The sequence below is a fragment of the Bubalus kerabau genome, chromosome 13 (assembly GCF_029407905.1).
Source record: "Bubalus kerabau isolate K-KA32 ecotype Philippines breed swamp buffalo chromosome 13, PCC_UOA_SB_1v2, whole genome shotgun sequence".
NCBI classification, from domain to species: domain Eukaryota; kingdom Metazoa; phylum Chordata; class Mammalia; order Artiodactyla; family Bovidae; genus Bubalus; species Bubalus kerabau.
Window position 1 is genome coordinate 64,730,741 of NC_073636.1, and position 25,394 is coordinate 64,756,134.

The 25,394-nt window shown below is 49.1% G+C and overlaps 1 protein-coding gene across 2 annotated transcripts; it reads right to left on the reverse strand.

Moving 5' to 3' along the window:
* Nucleotides 1–228: 228 nt before the first annotated feature.
* On the reverse strand, nt 229–23,705 carry GGT7 (gamma-glutamyltransferase 7). 2 transcript variants are annotated; one of them, XM_055543230.1, is made up of 15 exons: nt 23,537–23,705; nt 18,081–18,316; nt 17,624–17,775; nt 16,051–16,168; nt 15,116–15,183; nt 14,828–14,901; nt 14,079–14,275; nt 12,126–12,213; nt 10,492–10,619; nt 10,230–10,318; nt 9,376–9,525; nt 9,140–9,257; nt 8,237–8,374; nt 6,157–6,256; nt 229–531 (listed from the first exon to the last, which is right to left on the reverse strand). In XM_055543230.1, the coding sequence occupies exons 1-15, from the start codon at nt 23,703–23,705 to the stop codon at nt 368–370; spliced, it is 1,989 nt and encodes a 662-aa protein (XP_055399205.1). In that variant the 3' UTR covers nt 229–367. The 2 variants fall into 2 exon arrangements, with proteins under 2 accessions (XP_055399205.1, XP_055399206.1); XM_055543231.1 differs by having other exon boundaries at nt 365–531; nt 6,164–6,256.
* Nucleotides 23,706–25,394: the final 1,689 nt, after the last annotated feature.

The following is a 25,394-nucleotide window of genomic DNA, read 5'->3' on the forward strand; positions in this document are numbered from 1 at the left end:
TGGGGACACGAGAAAGGAGCTGGAAGACAAGGCCAGGTCAGGCCCAACTGGCAATGTTGGGGTGGTGAGGACTCTTGAAAAGGGTTTGCAAGCACATCCCTAAGCTCAGGGCCTGCATGGCTGAGGGAAAGGAGACAGACAGTCTGACTCCTCAAGGTCCTGTGGACACTGCCACCACCACTGCCACCACCACAGGCCTCCAGATGGAGAATTTTCCTGTTACTCTGGGATAGGGTTTGCTAAGCATCCCCTCTGGCCCCTGATCTGGGGCATCCCTGGGGTCCCTCTGAGACCAAACCTGGGAGAAGGAGGGACTCTAGGAACATGCAAAGGCAGGGAGCAGAGACTCCCGCCCCACCCCGCTGCTCTACAGGATGGTAGCTCCGGCTGCATCTGGGCTCCGAGGGTCCTTCACACCGATGATGAAGTTATTGGTTCTCCGGCTGCCATGGACCCAGGATAAGACATCTACCTTCTCCACGTGGTGACCCCTGGCTTCCAGGAACTCAATCTCTTCCTCTGTGAACTCACCTGAAAACCATTCCCCAACATACACACATTCAGAGAGTTTACAGCAGGGGTCCCCAACCTCTGGGCCATAGACTGGAACCTCCTTGTCAGATCAGCAGTGGCATTAGATTAGAAATAAAGTGAAAGTCGCTCAGTCGTGTCCAACTCTTTGCAATCCCATGAACTATACAGTCCATGGAATTCTCCAGGCCAGAATACTGGAGTGCGTAGCCTTTCCCTTCTGCAGGGGATCTTCCCAACCCAAGGAGTAAACCCAGGTCTCCTGCTTTGCAGCCAAATTCTTTACCAGCTGAGCCACAAGGGAAGCCCAAGAATACTGGAGTGGGTAGCCGTTCCCTTCTCCAGGAGATTTTCCCAACCCAGGAATTGAACCGGGGTCTCCTGCATTGCAGGCAGATTCTTTACCAGCTGAGCTCTCAGGGAAGCTTTAGAAATAAAGTGCTCAGTAAATGTGATGTGCTCGAATCATCCCCAAATCATCTCCCAGCCACTCTAGTCCATGGGAATATTGTCTTCTACGAAACTGATCCCTGGTGCCAAAAAGGTTGGAGACCACTGGTTTAGAGCACTGGCTCTAAAGAGCTGTGTGACCTTGGCAAATTGTGTTACCTCTCTGAACCTCAGTTTCCTCATGTACAAAATGGGCATTATCTGAGAACTTACCACATAAAGTTGTTACAGGGACTAAAGCAGATATTACACACAAAGCACAAAACTCAAAGCCTTGAATATAGTAAGTGATCAATAATGTGTCGTCATTCTTAATATTGGAAAAAGGGCTTGGCTTTGGGGGTCTCATTCCATCTGCCTAGGCCAAGCTGCCATCATTACTTGCCAGCATTACCAAACAGTCCACTAACTGGTCTTTGTACTTCCAGTCCTGCTTCCCTACAGCCTATTCACACAGCAGCCATTAGTCAGACCATGTCACTTCCCCTACTCAAAACCTCCCAACAATTTTGATGATTCTTAGAATGAAATCCAAAATCCTCACCTAAGTCTCTAAGGCCCACATTATCAGGAAACTCGCATCTCTTTAAACTCCTCTACTCACTTCCTTTTGCTATCTTCCTTGCTTAACTCTGCTCTAGCCTCCTTAAGTAAATAAGTGTTAGTCACTCAGATCAGATCAGTCGCTCAGTCGTGTCTGACTCTTTGCGACCCCATGAATCGCAGCACGCCAGGCCTCCCTGTCCATCACCAACTCCCAGAGTTCATTCAGACTCACGTCCATCAAGTCAGTGATGCCATCCAGCCATCTCATCCTCTGTCGTCCCCTTCTCTCTTGCCCCCAATCCCTCCCAGCATCAGAGTCTTTTCCAATGAGTCAACTCTTCGCATGAGGTGGCCAAAGTACTGGAGTTGCAGCTTTAGCATCATTCCTTCCAAAGAAATCCCAGGGCTGATCTCCTTTAGAATGGACTGGTTGGATCTCCTTGCAGTCCAAGGGACTCTCAAGAGTCTTCTCCAACACCACAGTTCAAAAGCATCAATTCTTCGGCACTCAGCCTTCTTCACAGTCCAACTCTCACATCCATACATGACCACAGGAAAAACCATAGCCTTGACTAGACGAACGTTTGTTGGCAAAGTAATGTCTCTGCTTTTGGATATGCTATCTAGGTTGGTCATAACTTTCCTTCCAAGGAGTAAGTGTCTTTTAATTTCATGGCTGCAGTCACCATCTGCAGTGGTTTTGGAGCCCAGAAAAATAAAGTCTGACACTGTTTCCACTGTTTCCCCATCTATTTCCCATGAACTGATGGGACCGGATGCCATGATCTTTGCTTTCTGAATGTTGAGCTTTAAGCCAACTTTTTCACTCTCCTCTTTCACTTTCATCAAGAGGCTTTTGAGTTCCTCTTCACTTTCTGCCATAAGGGTGGTGTCATTTGCATATCTGAGGTTATTGATATTTCTCCTGGCAATCTTGATTCCAGCTTGTGTTTCTTCCAGTCCAGCATTTCTCATGATGTACTCTGCATATAAGTTAAATAAACAGGGTGACAATATACAGCCTTGACGTACTCCCTTTCCCATTTGGAACCAGTCTGTTGTTCCATGTCCAGTTCTAACTGTTGCTTCCTGACCTGCATACAAATTTCTCAAGAGGCAGGTCAGGTGGTCTGGTATTCCCATCTCTTGAAGAATTTTCCACAGTTGATTGTGATCCACACAGTCAAAGGCTTTGGCATAGTCAATAAAGCAGAAATAGATGTTTTTCTGGAACTCTCTTGCTTTTTCCATGATCTAGCAGATGTTGGCAATTTGATCTCTGGTTCCTCTGCCTTTTCTAAAACCAGCTTGAACATCAGGAAGTTCACGGTTCACATATTGCTGAAGCCCGGCTTGGAGAATTTTGAGCATTACTTTACTAGCATGTGAGATGAGTGCAATTGTGCGGTAGTTTGAGCATTCTTTGGCATTGCCTTTCTTTGGGATTGGAATGAAAACTGACCTTTTCCAGTCCTGTGGCCACTGCTGAGTTTTCCAAATTTGCTGGCATATTGAGTGCAGCACTTTCACAGCATCATCTTTCAGGATTTGGAATAGCTCAACTGGAATTCCATCACCTCCACTAGCTTTGTTCATAGTGATGCTTTCTAAGGCCCACTTGACTTCACATTCCAGGATGTCTGGCTCTAGGTCAGTAATCACACCATCGTGATTATCTAGGTTGTGAAGATCTTTTTTGTACAGTTCTTCTGTGTATTCTTGCCATCTCTTCTTAATATCTTCTGCTTCTGTTAGGTCCATACTATTTCTGTCCTTTATCGAGCCCATCTTTGCATGAAATGTTCCTTTGGTATCTCTGATTTTCTTGAAGAGATCTCTAGTCTTTCCCATTCTGTTGTTTTCCTCTATTTCTTTGCATTGATCGCTGAAGAAGGCTTTCTTACCTCTTCTTGCTATTCTTTGGAACTCTGCATTCAGATGTTGATATCTTTCCTTTTCTCCTTTGCTTTAGTTAGTCACTCAGTCGTGTCCAACTCTTTGCAACCCCAAGGACTGTAGCCCACTAGGCTCATCGGTCCATGGAATTCTCTAGGCAAGAATACTGGAGTGGGTAGCTATTCCCTTCTCCAGGGGATCTTCCTGACACGGAGATTGAACCTGGGTCCCCAGCATTTCAGGCAGATTCTTTACTGTCTGAGCTACCAGAAAAGCTGGCCTCCTTGCCATCCCTCAAGTAAGTCAAACATGCTCCTACTTCAGGGCCTTCGCATCTGCTATTCTCTCTGCCTACAATGGTCTCCTACTAAATAATCACAGAACTTCATTTCAGTTTTAAAGAACTTTCCTGACCACTATCTAAAATAGCAGCCCCTGTCATCTTTACCTGCTTTATTTCCTTTCAAAGTCCATTTGTAGACACACATTACTGCCACCTGCCTCTTGCTTATGTATTTACTGTGTCTCCCTTCACTAGAAAACAAGTTTTTGAAGGCAAGAATGCTGTCTTGCTCACTATTGAGCCCCATAGCCTAGGATAGAGTGAGGACACAGTAAATGTTTAAAATGTAATGGATAAATGAACAAATCAATCTCACTCTCCTGCATAAGTTCAGGTCTTCATCATCTCTTACGTGGACCATTATCTCAGCCACTTTCTTGTGTTTCTCTGACTTAAGTTCTCTTCCTTTCAATCTACCTTCCCTACATAAAACAAATCAAGTCATATTCACCTCCTGCTCAACTAGATAAAGTCCATACTTCTTAACATGAACTTCATGGTATGCCATGTATCTTCACCTCCCACTGTGCAACAAAAATCTGATCTTATTTCCCCAAATGGGATGATCTGGGGGTACTTCTTGAGATAAAGACACACATTAAATAACATTACATCACCAAGTTGGAAACGTATTCCCTTTGGGGTTCACTTTTAGTCCTTTCGATAATAGAAAGGACTACATCCCAGTCTAGTCTCTAACATTTCTAATTTTTTTCTTTAAGAGAGAGCAGACCTCAGAATCATCTGTGGGCAAAAACATCTAACTAAAACCTAAAAAATGTGATTACTTTTATAGCTGTTTACCATCTGTTTGTGGCAAATGATGCCATTTTTCCATTTGTGGTTATAAGATTTACTTTTAAAATACACTTAGGTGAAAAGGGAAGTCCATTTGTAGGCACACATTATGTAAATAATGCTTTAAATGGCATGCAAATGTGGCAAAAGTCATGAAGGTACTGGATAAATTCTGAAGTTTGGGAAACCATGTCTCTAGTTCAGCTGGCCTCTTGCCTGCTCTCTGAACCATTTTTTTCTTCTTTGCCCAAGGTGTACCTCCCACCCCTGGTCCAGAATGTTCTTTACCTCCACATGCCAAATTTCGGCTCATACATCAAGGCCCAGCTAGTTGTTACCTCTTCCATAAAGCCTTCCAGAGCCCTCAAGTGCGTGAACTTTCCCTTCACCAAGCCTCCACTCTCCGTATCCTTAGACTTGTGTGTCCTTCCAGGGAGGGCTGGGATGAGTACCCCTCACCCCCACAGTAACTTAGTAACCAGATAGTAACTCTATCTGGTCTCAATAGAGACCAGAAGATAGTAGTTGAGCAATACTCATTTTCAAGGAACTAACCTCATTACCCATCAGCTGGGATCCAAGGGACATTGGCCAACTACAGGGTGTAACTACTCAGTCCAGGGGATATCAAGAGCCATGGAGTAAAAAACTGTCTTTGGCATGTATCTGATATCGGTTCTGCCATTTATTGGTTTACCTTTGACTAATTAATAACCTCTGTGAGCATCAGGTTTTTTTTATCTGTAAAATGGGGAGATTGAACAAGCAAGGACCATGTCTCATTCAATTCTGTATCCCTTTTGGACTAGCATAATACATTGTTCTAATAAAAACTTCTCAAAGGTACACATACTTCCCCAGTTATGAAATTAAGCGGGGTCCAAAATTAAGCACCCATGCTTCTTAGAGGAAAGTCTGTCTCCTCACCATAATCTGTAAAGTCTTTGATCTGGCCCCTGCCTGCTTCTCTGATCTTATCTCACCCTCACTAACCCTGGTTTCCTTTCTACTCCTAAACCACCAAGTCCATTCCTGCAGTGAGTTCTTTGTATTTGTTCCCTTGGCCTACATTCCTGCCACAGTTCTTCTCCTGGTAGCCTCTTTCCCACTCTTCAGATCTCAGCTTAAATGTCACCAAAGAGAAAGCTTCCCCAGTCATGGAGTCAGTCATATATATCATCCTGCTTTAATGCTCTGTGGAGAAGTTATTTCACTTTTTCATGTTTCCTTATTTTCCTGTAAGCCTGTAAATGCAGTGTCCCCAGCACCTAGGATAATACCTGGCACACAGTAGGTATTCAGTACAACTGTTGAATGAACAGTTTGCAAAATGAACAACTATATCTTATTTTACAAATGAGAAAACTAAGGCTCAGAGTGGAGACCTGCATTTTGCAAGGCCACAGACAGGAAACGACAGGGTAGATTTCAATTCCCAGACCTTTTACTGTTCTGATAGGAGTTGGTCGAAAGAAACCTGACTTTCACTGGCAGGGAGCTGGTGCTGGTCGGGGAAGGGGCACCCTTGGGAGGAGCCCCTTTCTCCACCCTGCCCTGTGCCCACCCCATGGGGACCTTTGCTCTTCACTCACTGTCCACCTGCAGGAGGTTGGTCTGCAGGTCTGGGTGCAGGCGACCACGGGCCAGGCTGTCACTCAGGTTCCGGTTCAAGGTCAGGACGTTCAGCAGTACCTGCAGGCAGCCAAGGGGCAGAAGTCAGGGCTGTCCCAGAGGTGTAGGTTCAGGCCTCCACAGCTCTTGCTCCTGGTCCAGACTCCTTAGTATTTGAAACATTTACACCAGGAGTGTCATCTGAGTTTCTGAACAGCCCAGAAGACAGCCAGGCCTGTGATGACCATCTCCATTTCACAGAGGGGAAACCAAGGGCCAGAGAAGAAAAGGGATTCATTCCAGAGTTTGGAAAGAACTAGGGAAGAGGCACCACTAGCGCCCAGTCTCCTTTAATACAAGCCGCAGCTCTCCTCCCTTCTTCTTGGCCAGGAGAGGGCTAGTAGATGGGAGTGGTCTAGGGTACACGAAGTGTGAGTAGGCTCTGCAATCAAATTGCCTGCCCATCCTTTTTTTTTCTAATTTAGATTGGAGGATAATTGCTTTACAATGTTGTGTTAGTTTCTGCTGTACAACAATGTGAATCAGCTGTAAGTATATATGTATCCCGTCCCTCTTGAGCCTCCTTCTCCCCATCCCACCCCTCTAGGTCATCACAGAGCACCAAGCTGAGCCCTTCCAGTGTTTTACATAGAGTAGTGTGTGTGTGTGTGTGTATATATATATATATATATATATACACACACACATATATATATATATATCAGTACTACTTTCTTAATTCATTCCACCTTCTTCCCCTACTTGCCTGCCCATTCTTACTAAATTGAACTTAACTTCTCTGGGTCTCAGTTTCCTCATCTATGAAACAGAAGTAAGGATTCCTCCCAAAGTTGAGAAGGTTATAAGGTTAACACATATAACACTGCCTGTCACTTGCTAAAAGCTCCATGAATGTTAGCTATTGGTTATTATCTCCATTTTACAGATGAGGAGACTGAGACTCAGAGAAGTTAAGTGAATGCCCCAACACCACACAGTTGGAAATTAGCAGCACTTAGGTTGGGGCCCACCGGGGTCTGATTCCAAAGCCCAGGTTTGTTAACTCATCATCTGCCAAAGTACAGGTCTGGCACATAAAACAGATGGTCAAGACCTTCATGGAACTGTAGTGAGATGTTTTAGAAGGGAACAGGCCCTTCCTTTCAAAATCAGACCCTGAAGAGGGCTGCTTGTTATTCGGATATTGACTAGAGGCACAATGGGACTTGACATTGACAGAACCCAGGCAGCCCAGATGCTCTCTGACCTCTCAGTTCTACTGACCCTGTGATTTCCCTGAAACCTGGGATGACATGGAGCTTCAGGGCTCCATTTTTACTAAGAATGATGTAGTTCATGTCCCCAGCGCTCAGGAGGGGACTGCCACAAAGCAGCCTCAGCCCATGTTTGCTGCGTGAGTTAAGAGATGAGTACAGGGACTTCCCTGGTGGTCCAGTGGTTGAGAATCCATCTGCCAATGCAAAGGGACACTGGTTTGATCCCTGGTCAAGGCGATTCCACATGCAACTAAGGCAGTGTGCCACAGGTACTGAGCACATGCTCTGCAGCTGGAGAGCTGCAAGTACTGAAGCCAATGCCTAGAGCCCGTGCTCCGCAGCAAGGGAGGCCACTGCAGTGAGAGGCCCACACACCACAGGGAAGAGTGGGCCCTGCTTGCTGCACCTAAGGAAATCCTGCACACAGCAGCAAGGACCCAGCACCGCCAAAAATAAACATGCTTAGTTGCTTCAATTGTGTCCATCTCTTTGCGACCCCATAGACTGTAGCCTGCCAGGCCCTTCTGTCCATGGGATTCTTGCGGCAAGAATACTGAAGTGAGTAGCCATTCCCTCCTCCAGGGGATCTTCTCGACCCAAGGATCGAACCCGCATCTCCTGCATCTCCTGCATTGCAGGTGGATTCTTTGGTGCTGCGCCACTGGGGAAGCCCCCCAGAATAAATAAACAAGAGACGAGGACAACTAAGAGACACGAGGGGCATCCACAGCCCGGGTCACAGCTTGACTCCTGGCCATGAAAGGCCTACCTGGGGGAACCTCACCTGGGTCAGGCCGCTGAGGCCCCGGGCAGCTCCATTGGCCCCCAGGGCAAGGTAGGTTCCACAGAGTCCTTCTGCTGGCCGGACCACAGTGGGCAGCAGAAAAGACAGTGGCCGCTTCCCTGGCTGCACCGAGTTCTCCTGTTGTCAGAGATCACAGGGGAATAAGAGGTGGAACAAGACAGGAAAGGCTTACTCCACCACTCTTCCAACATCTCTCCCTCTCCTGAACCTTCCACAGCCCCAGTTTTCATGGGGACTGCCCATTCCCAGGCCACAGTTTGCTGTCTGTGAAATGGGCAGGGTCCTTGGATAACCAAGGTAGATAATGGATCCCCTGAACTATGAAGCTGCTAGGGGGCTACCATGGGTGGCGGGAGAGGGATCAAGCCCAGAAAGAGGACTGTGAGAAGGAACAGATTCATCCCCACCCTGGGCGTCTCTATCTGTCTTTATCCTGCTGGGACCCAGCCCGCAGGATGCTAAGAACACTGCTCTCACAACAGACAATAATTCATATCTTTTTTCTCTTTGGGTCCCTCTTCAGCGCCCCTTCAGTGCTCAGCATCACACAGCCATAGACCGCTAATTCTGCAAAGTACCCAAAGCATCCCAAGGTGGCCAATATCCTCACTGTACAGTAGGTGAAGAAGCTGAGGCTCAGAGAGGGGACAAGATTTTCCTCGGGTCACACAGTGAGATGGTGGCAGAATGGGATGAGGTTTCTTGGGATCCACCAGGCTCTAAGCCCTGGACTTGGGCTGGGGAGGAAGTGGATACCTTGTTTAGCTGTTTTTCTTGATAATGTAATTTCCTAGAAGAAGTGGGGAGGGAGGGGCAGTCATGCCACTGCACCTTCTACCTAGATCTCAGGGTCCCCAGGGGAGAAGGGAAGCGAGGCCCTACCAGGCTGGGTGCAGGGTGGTTAGCAGTCCTGTTGGGCCAAGAGAAGTCCAGCATCTGGCTGTTGAGCAGGATCCCCGAGGGGGTGATGAGGCCGCTGCCAAAGGGTCGGTTCAGGGAGCTGGGGACCAAGGTCAGGGACAGGTGAGCCCTGAGCCTGCCCTTACTCCTACCCAACCCCCACCTCCTTCCTGGTCCCAATGATCCTTTGTGCCAGGTTCTGATATGAGCTGGCATACCTGACCATGGCCACAATGAAGTCGTCAGGGCCCATGATCAACACCTGGGCAGCCGTTGGAGCCCCATTGAGCTCATAGATGGGCAGGAGTGGGACAGGGGCTGCCTGGGAGTCATTGATCTGGCCCCGGAAGTAGGCAGCCTCCACTTTGCTGAAAAGATAAGAAGTAGGAGATGAACACACACTGGGCGCTCTTTACCCCCACCTACCACACTTTGTGGAGTCTCTTTGTGCAATTCTTTGATTAATACCTGCTTCCCCCAGCCCCTGCCCCACTACTGAACTGTTAGGTCTATGAGAACAGAAGTTCACTTATTCCTGGCATACTGCAAATAAACAGGAAATAGTTATTGAATTGAATGAATTTATTTAGATGTTATTCAGGTTTTTCTGGAAAAAAGAAGAAAAGCTCCTTCTTCCCAGGTGGCACTAGTGGTAAAGAACCTGCCTGCCAATGCAAGAGATACATGAGATGCGGGTTCAATCCCTGGGTCGGGAAGATCCCCTGGAGGAGGGCATGGTAACCCATTTCAGTATTCTTGCCTGGAGAATCCCATCGATAGAGGAGCCTGGCAGGCTACAGTCCATGGGGTTGCAGAGTCAGACATGACTGAGCAACTTTCACTCACTGGGATCAAGAAAATTTGAGAGCTGTATGAAGTAGGCCACCTTGTTGTACAGATGGGGAAACTGAGGCACACAGTGAGGCAACCTGTGTCACACTGTGAGCTGGGGCTGAGCTGACATTTACTTGGGACTGCGGGCCTTACTGCTCCACCAGCTGCTTCACCTGATCCTTTTCCCACACCTGCCACCACCTCTGTAGTACTCAGGGTCCTGCTCCTGGGGGCCCACCTGAGCATGTCATCCATGCTCTCAGTGATGGTAGAATCGTAGATGGGATCTCCCAGTCTGCTGGCCAGAGCTAATGCAATCTTCAGGGTCTGTAAACAGAGCAGGGGTGTGAAGAGGCTGCCAAGCCCCTCCCAGCACCCACACCAGGATCTTTCTGTGTGAGGAAACTTGGAGGTGATTTAGTCAGGCCTTATGGCAGCACCCCATCCCCCCACTCTTGTGTCTCCACCAGACCCAGGTGGAGCGAAGGGGTCAGCTTTACCTCTGCCACCCAGTGAAGAGCCTGCTCCCGGGATACCAGGCTGGTGAGATTGAAGCCCTCGAGGATGTTGAGAGCACTGATGAGGGCAGGGCCTGTGTGTGGGGGTCGGGGACTGAGAACCAGGTGGCCTGAAAGGACAGGAAATGACCGATGGCAGGGGAGGGGTCAAGGCATCTCCACATCCCACCATCACACAGACTTGTGTGTGATGAACCTCCTCATCAGATAGGGAAACTGCATTGAGAGGCAGAGGGGCACACCCAAGTTCACATGGTGAGTCAAGCGCCGGGCCAGAACGTTTGTCTTTTGTTTCCTCTTCCTTAAGAGGAAACAAAGGCTCAGGAAAACCGTGAATTGCCCAGAGTCACACTGCAACCCATTGGCAGAGTTGACAGGTATTCAGATGTCCAGACTTCTGGTCTACCATATGTCTCCTTTCAGCTCCTCCCTCAGGGCCCCTGCTGGTCCCACTCTTGAAACTTCTTGGAAATAGCAAATTTCTCTTCCAATTTGTGGTCTCTGTTATTAGATATTTGGATATCAAAGGAATAATAATACCTGACAAATAACACTAATTAACTCATTTAATCCTCATAATAGGTGCTGTTTTCATCCCCATTTTACAGGTGAGGAAACTGTAAAATGAGGCAGCTGGTCCAAGGTTATAAGAGGTAAGGAGAGCCCAGAGTATTCAAGGTACTGGCATTTCCAAAAGAACCTAGTCTGGGGAGGGCAAATGGAAATCAAATATGACACATTCGGTGCCCACTCTGTTCAGGGCAACTTCCAACATCATCTCATCAACTCCTCTTGGTATCCTGAGAGGCAGGTGCTATTATTATCTCCTTTTTAAGGAAAGAAACAAGGCTCAAAGAGGGAAGTGGTTTGTTTAAGGTGAATGGCACAGCTGGTATCCAAAACCAGGTCTTCTGGCTCCAAGGCTACGCTCATCCATTGCTTAATATTCCACCCCTTCTGGCAGAGGAATAAGGCCTAAGAGATTGAGGCCTGGAAACCTGAACACAGAAGCAGCCTCTGCTGGAGCTTGAGGTGATCTGGGCCTCCTGAGGAGAGAAGGCCTGAGGGCCTTCTGAGGAACCCAGGAGCCCACCACTTTGGGTTCAACAAACATGGGGTTCACCCATGTCATAAGCTTGACTTTTTGGGTTCCTCGTTGGTTTTGAGTTTGGTAGGCTCAGTTCCTTTCCTCTCCAGGGCCTCAGTTTCCTTTTAGCACAATGAGGAGGTGGGCCTCTGACTGTCTGGAAGAGTTTGTTCTAGCATGAAGCTAAGATGGATACTGGTCTTAAGGACTCATCTTAGGAAGTACAGGCATTGAGGGATGGGGCTGAGACAACACAGAACCCAAATCAAGAAAACCCATGGCCAGAACCCCTTCAGCCTTTGATCAGACCTCCCTCTCCATCTCCTAAATATTTGGGGTAACTGACCCCATGACTACTTCAGAAGATAGGCTGGCTCTGGCTTGCTTCAACAGTTGGCTGCTTAGGCAGCTCATTGCCTCAGTTTCTCTCTTGTGAAATGGGGAGGAGCCACTAGGCCAAAAGGATGTGGCCATGGACTGGGAGGCTTCTCCTCAGTGGGGACCCTGGGAGCTAAGGTCGAGAGGTCACCTCTGTACACGCCACACACAGGCTTCTCCAAGAGGGCACTGTAGTTGCTGAAGTCCTCCTCAGTTATGACACCCCCTGCGTGCTGAGCCTGGAGAGGAGAGAATGACCCCCCACCACCGTGAGTCACACACCACACTGGGAGCATGCAGTTTAGCTTAAGGTATATGTTTGGATCACACACAGATCAAATGTTTATAAATTTTGTGCCTTCTGCAATTCCCATCATGAGCTTTAGGGAACCCCATCAGCTGTGGCTACACGAGGAAAAAGGAAAGGGAAAAAGCACTGACGATAAGCACCCAGTATGTGCCAGGTGGTGTGCTGGATACGATCTATGAGTGACCTCCTTAGCCTGGCATCCAAGGCCCTTTGTGACCTGGCCCTTGCCTACATCTCCCACTTCACATCCTGCTGCTCCCCAGTGAGCTCTGTACAGCAACCAGTGACGTGCAGGTGCTGGACTCGTGACTCTATGTCTTTGCACATACTGCCCCCTGCCTATGTAGAAAGATTTTCCACTTACGGCAGCACTTGCCTAAGAGCTATCAAAGCTGAATTCTGTATTTCACTACAATCAACTAAAGTCACTCCAAAATCATGAACTGTGGATGACCCTGGTAGTAACAGCCCTTACTGGACATAACTGAGCACTCCACTGATCCAATCTTGTACAAACCTATGGGCTCATTCTATCCAACATGCTATTTTTTAATCCTAAATTACCATAACCACTAGGAATCCCCTCCCTTTTTTTTTTTAGTACTTTTTTAGAACTTGAAACCTCTGGCTTCTAAACTACCCTCAGTGACCTACACATTGAATTTCTTGGCTTTGTCTAATAAGTTAATAAACTCAACTGTGGGAAAGCTCTGATGGTCTTTTGTTAGAATTTTGCTCATTCTTTTCTCCACCACCAGGAGAAGATATGCAACCCAGGTCTGGCTAATCAGGGCATTTCTTTTCCATGCCATTGTGATTGGTTTGGGAAAAGCCCCATAATGGGCCAAAGAGACCTAGCCTTGAGGCTTTGCTAGAAATACTGGAGTGAGAAGGCTCTTTCTCTGGGATGGCTTGCTGGAAGGATGGCTGGTGAAGAGCAGGTATGGAAAGGATCTGACAGAGAGTGACTTCAAATAGAGGAAAATAGAGTTGTGAGATGGAAAAAGAGAGAGACTGACCAAGTATGGATGGAGCCCCTGGACCCAGGAGATGTAAAGCCAGTACTCTGCTGGGCTTTCCAGGGAAATCCATTTGAGATGGGTGTCTATCACCACATCCATAACACCAGTGCCCAGCACTGAGGCTGGCACAGAGCAGGTGCTCCATGAATGTAGAATGAATGATGGGCCTGTTTAATTCCCAACCCCAATGCACAAATGAGAGAATCACTCAGTTGGTCCGTGAATCCTTATCTCGAACATAATTTTCCATTGGTGGTTTTGAACTATCAACAATAGTCCAGAACCCATTACTGCCTCAGACTAAGACTCTTTGGAGTAGGTTGGTAATCCCCTGTGTCAATCTTCCCTAATCCTGAGAGTCACCAATGATGACTGTGTCTCCCTAGAAAACCCAGGGAGCAGGGTGGGACTGTGGGCTCAGGGAAGCTGAGGCTGATCCTGGGTCCCTACTAAGCCTGGGAGGGCCAGGACAGCCCACTGTACAGGTTGGTCCCAACACTGGGGAGCTCAAAGATACCCCTCTCAATCAAGACAAAATATTCTCGTCACCCTAGGAGGTTCTTTGTGCCTCATCCCAGTCAACTCCTCCAATCCCCAAACCACTGATCTGATTCTGAGGTTAGTTAATTGTGGCTATTATAGAATTTCAAGCGCATGGAATCCCTAGTAAACACATGTAGAAAGAAAGCGGGGAGCAAGGGGGAAGAGGGCTTCCCTAAAGTAGGGTCCCCCGAGGCAGGGCGGGGGTTGGGGATGTGCTACAGGCGCTTACCTCGGCCACCATCTCCAGCGTGAGGTTGCCACCTGCGTAGAAGGCGGCGGGGCCGTAGGTGCCGAGCACCTCCAGCACAGCTGCCAGGTCAGGCCGTCGCAGCAAAGAGCCAGGTAGTGGCGGGTGGCCCATCGGCAGGAACGTCTCACGGAAGCGATCAGACGCATTGGGTGGTGGCTGTTCGGCCAGGGCTTGGGCTGCAGGCAGGGACCTGTGGCTAGGCTGGGGGTGTAGGGACTATACGCGCAACAGGTAGGGTGGATGAGGGCTGAGAGGTCGGCCCTAAGACCTCAAGCCCCTCCAGGAGCCTGTTACTAAGGAGGTGGGTTGTATATGAACCCCTCCCAGATTCCCTGATTTGAGACTCCCTCCCAGAGATGTTGCCCACTGGTAAAGAATCTGCCTACCAATGCAGGACAGGCAAGAGGCACGGGTTGGATCCCTGGGTCAGGAAGATCCCCTGGAGAAGGGAATGGTAACCCACTCCAGTATTCTTGCCTGGAGAATCCCATGGACAGAGGAGACTGGTGGGCTACAGTCCATGGGGCTGCTAAGAGTCCAACAGGACTGAAGCAACTGAACACACACACACACACACACACAGTGAAGGTACCAGTGGTGTGGGGAGGGGGGTCTAAGGAGCCAATCGGAAGAGAGGCACTTCCTGGCTTCGGACCCAAATCACAGAGGTTTCTTCTCCCCTCTCCATCAACCGCATGCCTTTCCCTCCACCCTCAGGCCCCACTGACCTAGATCATGGGTCACGTTGAAGCCATCTTGGGCCACAGCTGCGGCAAAGGCCAGGACTTGAGACCATGGCAGCCTGGGGGAGCCGGAGAGCAGGGGGTGGAGGAGGTCCTGGGGGAAGGAAGAGGGGTCCTGGGGGGGAGGGGGGTTCCTGGGAAGGAGAGTCCTGGCAACCGAAGGGGATATTAGGAGGGGGAAGTTGGGAAGGGGAGAATCCAGGAAGGTAGGAGAAGGCCACCCAAGGAGGAGTGCAGGCAGGGGTCCCTAGTCCCCAGGGGGAGAATCCTTACCTGCCATAGAGCTGGTGAGCTTCATGTAGCCCCTTCACCATTCCGGGAACCCCCACCAAGAGCCCGGGCTGGGCAAGGCGGGCAGGTGAGGGAGAGAGGAGACCAGGTCACTGGAAGGGGGAGTGCTGGGCTGAACTCCGCAGAGCCCCAAGCCAGGGATGGGGGGCTGGCACAGGGGAGAGACACAGGCCAAGTATCCCAGAGGAGGGACAAGCTGTCCCCAGCAAGCATTCCTCCCATCTCCCTGATTTCCTATCAGTAAATGCAGAAAGGCCTCCTTTCTCTATTATAACCGAGAGATTTATAAATTAAGCAAACCCTTTTAAGGGCTGAGACAACAATTTAGATGGAAACCTGTCTATATTGGATTATACCTACTCTTGTCCTTTAGAACAGTGGACAAGGGACCTTCATTTAACCTTTTCATTATCACACCACTATTACTCTGAACTGTGATAATTCAGGGGTGTGTTGGGCTTTTGCTACTGCACTAAATATCTATTTCTCTGAGTTATTCTATTTCCTCCTTTGCATTCAGTAGATAGTGGGTTTGCTTCCAGCAGTTCCTCTATAATGTTCCAATATGTCAGGGACTGGGAAAGTCACTGACAACAGCTTCAGAATGAGATGTGTGAGTGATAATGCAGCTATTTTGTGACATCTCAGACTACCCAGTGGCCTTTCTTCTTCCTTTTTATGTGTCAGATAGGCAAGGTCGCCAGAGAAGTCAGGTGTTATTTACTGCCTGTTATCAATCACTCAGATTTTTTTGTGCATTATTTTATTTTGGGGGGCTGCCTATCTCCCTCATGGCCTGAGATCATCCTACTTAACTCTTTTCCTTGTCTCCATAGTAAATATTCAGCAAAGTAATGCTGGGGTTAGCAGAAGGGCAGTAAAGGGAGATACCCCCACCTTCTCACCAGGGTCCCCACCTTGGTCTCCCAGGATCTCTGCAGGGCCTCTTCCCTGAGAGCCCCAGGTGCAGACTCCCGGAAATCAATTAGGTGGCTCTTATTTCGTCGGATGTCATGTACCAGCATCACTCCCCCACTAGGAGAGACACAGAAGAGGGAGGGTGATGATAAGATGCCACTCCTCTGAACCAGTAAGCTGCCATTCCTCACCCTCCCCCATGGTGATGGCTGGAGTCTGTTTGTCATCTGGAGTCAGGGGTCTGAGCTCCCTCTCCAGCAGGGGTTCAGAGCCTGAGCTACCTGCCCAAGATGGGGAGTGAAATCAAGGGGTTTGGGAACCCAGAATCCATGGACCTCTTCCAGCCTGTTACTGGAGACTTTAATCCCTGATTAAGAAAAACCCAGACTGGGAGAGCAGGACATTCTACTCCCCCTCCCCCATTCCCCACCGCCCCCACCAAGCTGGACCCCTGCCAGCTTCCTGCACCTGCCTCTGTGGTATGGCCTTGCTCCCTCTCCCAGGACTGAATTATGTAAGCACAGACACAAAAGTTAGGGCCTGAAGGGCTGGTCTTGCAGGAGCCAAGACATGGACTTAGTCAGCCTGTCCCTTGTCTGTGGTTTGTTTCCATCTGAGATGGGGGTTACATCTGAGATAACTGGTTTTCAGCCAACTCATGTAATAGAGAAAGCAGGACAGATAAACAAAAGGGAGTGGTAAGAACTATGGCCAAGTGGACAGTGCAAGCCCCATCATGGGAAGCAGCTTCTATTCAGCTCCAGATAATTGCAGCCACATGAGAATGTAGGCCCAGTGTTATCAGGTCTCCTGACTGTCCAAGAAATATTAGAGATCTAGATTTTTATGAAAATTCTCAATTTCTTATATTAGCAAACAAATTTTTAAAAATTTAAGGGTGCAAACCAAACCAGGCTGTGTGCTGGGGGTGGCCCATGGGTAGCCAGTTTATCATCTCTGTTTTAGGAGGTTTTACCCTGGGGTAGGGGCTTCCCAGGTGGAGCTAGTAGTAAAGAACCCACCTGCCAATGCAGGAGATTAAGAGACCCTGGGTCAGGAAGATCACCGGAGGAGGGCATAGCAACCCACTCCAGTATTCTTGTCTGGAGAATCCCCATGGACAGAGGAGCCTGGAGGGCTATAGTCCATAGGGTCGCAAAGAGTGGAACTGAAGTGAATGAGCATGCATGAACCCACGGGGTTGGGCGGGGGGCAGGCGGTGGTATTTTTGGAGGATAGAGGATTCATTGCTTTCATCAGACTCACAGGGATTTGTTTTAAGGATTTGTAAATCCTAAAAGTTTAAGTATCACAGTCTTAATTAATGACAACATACTCCCAGATGTATACCTCAGTTTATAGTTTTATGAAGTCATTTTCCCAGTTAAAGAAAAACACCTCCTCTGACTCCATGAAAAGACAAGGGGGTAAGATTGGGTGGAGAAAAAGCAAAGGTAAGGAGTTGGGGCCTTCTCCCCTCTGCTCAAACTAGACCTCCCACATGAGGATGACAGACCAAGAGACAGAAGTAGCCTTGGGGCACCCCAGCTCTCACAGCTGGGAGCTTCTTACCCGCCCAGACCAGAACTGTGTGGAGCCACGATCCCCAAACACAGCGCCGCTGCGACAGCCGCGTCCACGGAGGATCCCTGTTTACTGAGCACCTCTATGCCCAGCGATGTGCAGCGGGCGGCATCAGTCACCACAGCGCCCTGGTGAAAGATCTGGAAGGGACAAGGAAGGGACATCTGGAAGGGACAGTAGGAGACCCCCTACCTCCCTAAGGCACCTCCACTAACCCCCTGACCCAATCCGTTCCCTTCTGTGAGCTCTGTCCCCCTCAAGCCCGGGAGCCCCTCCCTTGAGACCGTCCTCGCCCTAAAGTCACCGCCCTCTCCCCTTTCTATTTGCTGACCCCGTTCCATCACTCAAGCCCGTCCTCGGTTCCCACGGCCTCCTCCAGCGCTTTCTCACCCCTCCTCTCCTGGTTCTCTCCGCTCCCTCTCCGATCCTCTCTCCCACCCCTCACCTGGGGGTCCCCGAAGTAGATCTGCATGATAAGCGCCACAGTGACCCCGGTGGCAAAGGTGAGACAGGCCGTGACGATCACCGTGAGCCCATCCTGGCGGCAGGAGCACTCGGACGCCGCCGCGGAGAACGGATCTTTGCGAGTCTCTCGCAGCGGCGACCCGTCCTGGCTGCCCATCTCCGACGACGACGAAGGCAGCCGCTGCAGCCGCGCCGACTTCAGGAAGGAGTCCGGGTCTGCGGGCGGCGGGCAGGGGGTCTGTCTGGGCTCCTCTCACCTGCCCCTGCCCCCTCTCTAGGCGGGGCTGTTCTGCGTCTCTCTCCCCTCTCTCCGCCCGCGTCAAACAGATGCCACCAGACAGCACTGCCCCCCTTTCAGAGTCTCTCCGAGGCACCCCAGGGAGGGCGGAATGGGGTTGGGGAGTGGTCCCAGATTGAAAAATACTGGGGCCCCCAACTGGGCAGCAGGGTGGCTGGTTCCCTCCCGTCCCTAGACCCAATTGCCTGGGACCCAGGACACAGCGCTGAGAACACTTCCTGGAGAGGCGGGGGTTGGGCTCTCCCTGGAAACCAGATCCTGCCCTCGCTGGGGCCCAGCCTTCTAGGCCACGAGGCAGCTCCATAAACCTAGTGGACAGGCCCTGGCTTCCAACCTTGTTTCCCTGATCCATCCATCCATCCATTCGTTCAACAAATATGGTGGGTCTGCTGTTTGTCCGGTCCCATGCTAGATGCTAGGGGAAAGGAACAGACAGTTTCTGCCCTTATGGGTTTTGAAGACCAGTCTAAAGAAGATAATAAACAAGTAAACAAAGGAGTATATCATTACAAGTTGTGGCAGGTACTCTGAAGAAAAAGAAGGATGACAAGGTCCTACTGTATAGCACAGAGAACTATATTCAGTATTCAGTGATAAACCATGATGGAAAAGAATGTGTGTGTGTGTGTGTGTGTTTGCAGGCTTCCCAGGTGGCACAGTGGTAAAGAATCCACCTGCCAATGCAGGAGATGCAAGAGATGTGGGTTCAGTCCCTTCTAGGTCCGGAAGATCTCCTGGAGGAGGAAATGGCAACCCACTCCAGTATTCTTGCCTGGAAAATCCCAAGGACAGAGGAGCCTTACGGGCCACAGTCCATGGAGTTACAGAGAGTCCGACACAACTTGGCGACTAAACAACAACTCAGTTGATTATGTTTGCTTCCAACCCTCAGCACCAACACCAGAGTCTGTAAATAAAACTGGAATTCACTCAACAAACATGTTAAATTCCCACTGTGGATCCAGAACTCTCCTTGTCTCCTAGAGGTTTCAAATGAAGGAAAGGGTTTTGAATTTATATTTATCGATGCTAACTATACTAGGAACTTTACATACATTCCCTCCATTCCCATAACTTCTGAGAGCCCACTTTCTCCATTATACAGAAAAGTAAACCGGGGCTGAAGAAGGTGATACTGCCTGCTTAGAGTGAAAAATAAACAGATAGCAGAATCAAGAGTCTCCATAACTTGAAAACGTCTTTTCCATTGTTCCACATGGCATCAGGAGCCAGTTCTACCCTCAAAAATGAACCTTACACACTAATTCAAGTTTATATTTCCAGGCACTTGTCCTTAAATCTGTTTTTCCAATCAGATATGAGGAGCCATAAGATAAAGGTTCTATGGCCCCATCACAATTAGATATATTCAAGTCTTCTTATTCTACCAATCATTTATTATGAAGATATAATATAAATACACATAATATATGAATATATAAATACATATAATATATGAATATATAATATAAATATATAATATAATGTGTATTACATGTGAATTATAATATAAATATATAAGTGAATATCATTTTCCATTTATTCAATAAAAATATTTACTGGGTACCAGCTGTGTTAAGTGGTGGGGAGAAAATACCATTGATTTTACTGATGTGTAAGGACAACAGCAAGACACTGGGAAAAGGCTAGTTTGGGATCAGAAGAAACAAGTCTTTCAGAAGAAGAATGAGTTTAACTTCTGGCTATTCTGAATTTGTGGGACAACAGCAGGAGTTATCTGAAAGGCAGTTGGCTTAGTAGGCATCTAATTTTTATTTGCTTAGACACCATTCCTCATTCAATTTTCTTTTACAGAACACCAATTCCCCTCTCTCATTCCTCATTCCCTCCTCCTGACCAGAGTGAGTATATAACCTAGTTCTAGCCAATCAGAACAGGGACCTCAGTACAGTGATTGGTTCAGATGCATGTGACCAGCAACAGCACCAATGATACTTAGACTCCGGGGTTGTTGTTGTTGTTGTTTTTTGGTTGCTTGCTAGAATACTGGGAAAGACAAAGACTTTCTTTCTGTCTAGTTGCTAAGATGATAAGATGTAAGCCTGTTACTGCTGGGGGCATCTTACCCCCACAAGATGAGAGGCTTTCTGAAGATGAAGCCCACAATAATGAAGGCAAAGCAAAAGATGGAGAAAAGCCAAATCTTTTTCAAGTACTTCATTGCAGCTATGCCTGAAGCCCTATATCCTGAACTTTTCTGTTATGCTACCCAGTAACATTCTCAGTTTTAGCTGGCTTTATGAGAGACGAGGGGCTTCCCAGGTGGCACTGGTGGTAAAGAACCCGCCTGTCAATGCAGAAGGTGTAAGAGATGCAACCCCTGGGTTGGGAAGATCCTCTGGAGGAAGGAATGGCAACCCACTCCAGTATTCTTGCCTGGAGAATTCCATGGACAGAGGAGCCTGGCAAGTTACAGTCCATAGGGTCAAAAAGAGCTGGACATGACTGAAGTGACTTAGCACAGCACAGCACCTAAGAAACAAACCCTAAAATAGTTTATTTGCTAGAACTCAGGACAGAGAGCTTAGCAGGAGACTGGGATCATACCTGGCTTGCTTATTCCCTTGAGGGGAGAATCATTAAAGATTTTTGAAATAGGGAGTGACAGATCAGAAATGGGGGGTGGTGGATGGATTGAGTTGGGAGGGGTGGGGAAGAGGGAATGAGGCAGGAAGAATAGCTAGAAGCCTGTGGGTAATATAGATCAAAGAGGATGGCAGCTTAGTCTACAGTGGTGATGCCAGGGATGGTGAGATGGAATTTGGAAGATACTTAAGAGGGGGACAGAAAGCATCTGATCACCATCTGGAAATGAGAGGAAGGGAGAGAACCATGGGTGGCTCCAGGGCTTCTACCTTGGGACAGGATGAATGGCAGTGTCATTAATTGAGACTGACATTGGGGGAAGAACAGGTTAATGGGGAAGAGATGATGAGAATAGTACAGAACATGCTGAAGGTGAAGGACTTGCAGGACATCTAGAGGCAGATGTCTGGGAAAGGGAAGAACACATGGGCCTGGAACTCAGAAAAGAGCAAAGAAAGTTCTCCCCAATCTTGGAGTGGTCACCATCTAGCTCCGTTACCCACAAAGCCTACTGCAGGGTGCCTGACACTTGGTTCTGGGAAACAGTAGGCTAGAGACTAGCTGGGCACAACCAAAGTCCTGTATAAGAGGATAGGGCAGTGCCACCCAGTGGAGCCAGCAGATTGAGAACATAGGAGGACATGTTAGCCAGTAGGGTGGTCCTGTTGATTTAGAGGAGCCTTGGGGCTTGGAAAACAGTGACGGGAGACATGGCTACACAGATAGGATGGTAGGTCCTTGGAACCTTAGCACACAACTTGGCCTAAAGAGCAGGTTCCCAGAAACTCCAGTGACCACGGTCTTTGCAGGATTTTTGTACACTTGTGGGCAGAATCTGTATTAACTCCTTAAGGAACTCCCTGAGGTTTGAGAATTCCCTCCCCTGCCATTCTTTCATCTTGAGATCTTCTCTTTCCATTCATTTATTTCTTCAACAATTTTCACTGAGAGATTAGCACTGTGCTGGATGGTGCATAAAAGATGGTGAACAAGACAGCCATGATCCCATCCTCATAGGGCTTGTAATCAAAAGTCACCCAAATAAATAATCACCAGTTTTGCCAAATGCTAAGACATTCATAGGAAAAAAGGATAAAACATATCAGGGGTTTCCAATCTCTAGATTGGGAGATAGGCATTCCCACTTTTGAGCTGGAAGAAGAAACTAAAGCCCAGGTCAGGGTATGTGTGCCCATAGACACACAGTGAGTGGGGGCAGTGTTGGGACCAGAAGTGGTATTCTTGACTCCTGTATAAAGAACCTGGTTTCAGTCCTGGTATCCACCAGGGCATATCCTCCCACTTCTCTCCCGCTTCCTCCTGATTCCGGGGCTACTCCCTTTAAAAAAGAAGTTTTAATCTGCAGCTTTGACATGTGATGGCCATAAGCCTCCCCATGGTCCCCTCAAATCCCCTCCACGTAGGCTACAATCGAGTCAGGTTGACAGGGGCTGCTAGTCAGAGCCAGGTGACTGGAGAGTTGTGGAGGGGGGAAGAATTGGTGGTTGTCAACCTAGGAGTAGCTACAAAAGGGCCAGGCTAGAGAGGGCTGGGCCAGAGAAGCAGAATCTGCCAGGCTGGTAAGGGACAGGGCTCAAGTGCAGGCACTGAGAGGAAGAGAGAGTGAAGCAGAAGGATGCTCTAATGCCAGGAAGTGACGTTGAGGGAATGAGGGATGGTGAGGGGTGGAGGATGAAAAATGGAGGGGAGGACAGAGCTGAGCCACATGGACAGGAGAAAGAGCATTAGGGAAAAACTGCTCAGAGAGCTTTCAGCTCCAGGTCTCTCCCAGGTCCTGTCTCCTGCCTCCCTATTCCCACCTCTTGCAGTTCCTGTAGAGTGCTGAAGATAACACAGTAAAATTCTGGAGCCGGCTTGCTCCAGGGTACCTTACTAACATTCTGGCCTGATCCACTGCTCTGGGCATGGTGAGGTATCCACAGAGCAGTGAAGGTGCTCTGGTCCCCAAGGACTTTGAGAGGTCATATGGTCCATCCCCCTGTCTCCCAATACTCATCATTCACAGACAGCTGAGAATTATATTCTCCTTACCCCTCCCTGGACATAAAGAGATTCTCAGCTTCTTCTCATGGTCTTTCCTTCCCACAATCCCTGGCTGTGGGGAAGTTCTTCTCAAGACCTAGCCTCTATCCATCCTGCTGCAGTCTCTGACTTGATTTCTCCTATCCTGTTCTCTGTGACTAGAGAAAATCCTCTGCTGGGTGATCACAACTGTTCCTTAGGAACTCCCCTCCAACATTCCTTCCTTATTAGTTGGTTCTTCCCAAGGGATAACCCCAACCCCTCCTACTGCGGTCCCCGGCATCCTTCTCCCTTGTCGCATCCTAAGCCTCCAAGGCAGAGATGCATCTCCAACCCCACCAGAAAATTAACAGAGACAAGGGAGGAGAAGGGCGAGGTCCAGGAGGAAGGGAATGAATTAGGGAGCTGGAGCTGGAGGTGATGCTCCGCGCAGATGAAGGAGGACCAGAGACGTCCCAGGGGGCAGGGATGGGGCAAGCGGGCCTCACCGGTATCCGGGTCTCCCAGGAAGGCATCCTCGTCCTTGCGGCCTCTCAGAGGGACCGCGGGCGCCGGCTCATCCTCCGGCAGCCTCGGGAAGCTGGTGATGCTCATGTAGTCCACCGGCGAGTAAGCGCCCAGGGCGCTCTCCTGACTGGCCTCGTTCTCCGCCGCCATCCTCGCCCGCGCCCCCCAGCAGCGCAGCGCCTGCCGGAAGTGCTGCGGCGGGGGCTGGGCGGGGGTGGGGATGGGGGGGCCGGGGGAGGAGGAGGGCGGGGCCTGAGCTCCTGGATGGCCGGGAGGGGGCGCCTCAAACCCTGACCCAGGTGTCGGGATTTGACCAGTCCCCTCCTGCTTAGCGTTATCAGCCTGCACCCGGCGCGTAGGTCGGGCTGAGGGTGTGGATACAGAACCTGGAGGACGATCGGGATCGCGCAGTGGGGAGTCAGAAGGGGAAGAGCACGCAGTAAGCGCGACCTTAGTGGCTCGGGGCACCTCACGCAGCCCAGGGACCAAACCCCTTCCTCCTTCCAGTTTGAGCTAGAAACCTCCTCAGACTCCAGGCTCCCTCATCGGCTCGCAGTCCAGTTCACTGACCGCAAACCTCTCGTCGACCCCAGATGCTGTCTCTAACGCCAAATTCCTCGAACCTCAGACCCCTTCTTGGACTCCAAGATCCTTATCTTCCTATCTCATACTTCCTCCGACCCCAGAACGCTCTTTCGACTTCAGACTCCGCCTTCATCACCACCTCCGCCCCCAGCTCCAGCCTTCTACTTCATCCGCAACCTGCTTCATTTTGAGACCGCTCCTCGGACGTCTCTCCTGGGTCGTCGGATCCTTCCCTGGACCACCCTCCTCAACATTTCGCCAACTCCTCTTTCAATCACAATCCCTTCTGGGAACCCTGACCTATTAGCAAGTGTTAAGCTCATGTTAAGATTTTAAAAGCGGGTCTCTAGATGGCATTCTAGCAATCATGATTTAGTTGACTGGAATGGGATCTCTGGAACCTGCGTGGTTACCATTATTTAAAGAGTTTTTTATGTGGTTCTGGAAAGGACACTTGGAGAAAGAAGAAATGGTGGTGGTGATGATACGGCAGGAATGGGCTGGGGTGGGAAAGGGTAGGGAATGAGTCTATGGGTTCTTCTATTCTGTCTGTGACCGCTTACAAACTGTAATCTTGGGCAAAATACCTAATTTCGTTCAGTATGGGTTTCTTCATCTGTAAAATGGAGAGAATAATAGCAGCCATCTCTGGTTGTGAAGATTAAATCGCATATGGAAAGTTTTTAGAATATGGCTTCACACCTACTTAACACAGTAAATGCCATAGTCTTTATCATCATTTCCTTAATCTCGTGGATTCTCATCTTGTCCAACATGATCCAAACACTTTCCACTTCCTACACCAGAGCTTGCTCTACTACCCCGTCTCCAAGGATGGGATGTTGGTTCCCTTTATTTTTAGGCCTCTTGTCCAAATTTCCATTTAACAGTCTATCTGCCTGTCTTCCAGTACTCACAGACAGATGAGAATCATATTTTCGTTACCCTTCCCTGGACATGAAGAGAATATCTGTTTTTTCTCATGGTCTCTCCTTTCCACAATCCCTGGCAGAGGGAGGAGGCTGGTTAAGCCCCTGGCCACATATCCCCTCCTCCCCCAACCTCAGGCTCCAGGTTTAGAGATGACTTTAACCCTGTGAAATCCGTTTGGGGTACAGCATCTGCCATGCCACCTGTAGACAGGAGAGGGCAGCAGTGTGTTGGGAAACCACTCTGGAGCTTAAGAGAAGAGCTGGGAGGAGCAAGAGGTAGAGGGCTGCCTAGAATTTTGTGTGTGGGACTGGAAGAGGACCA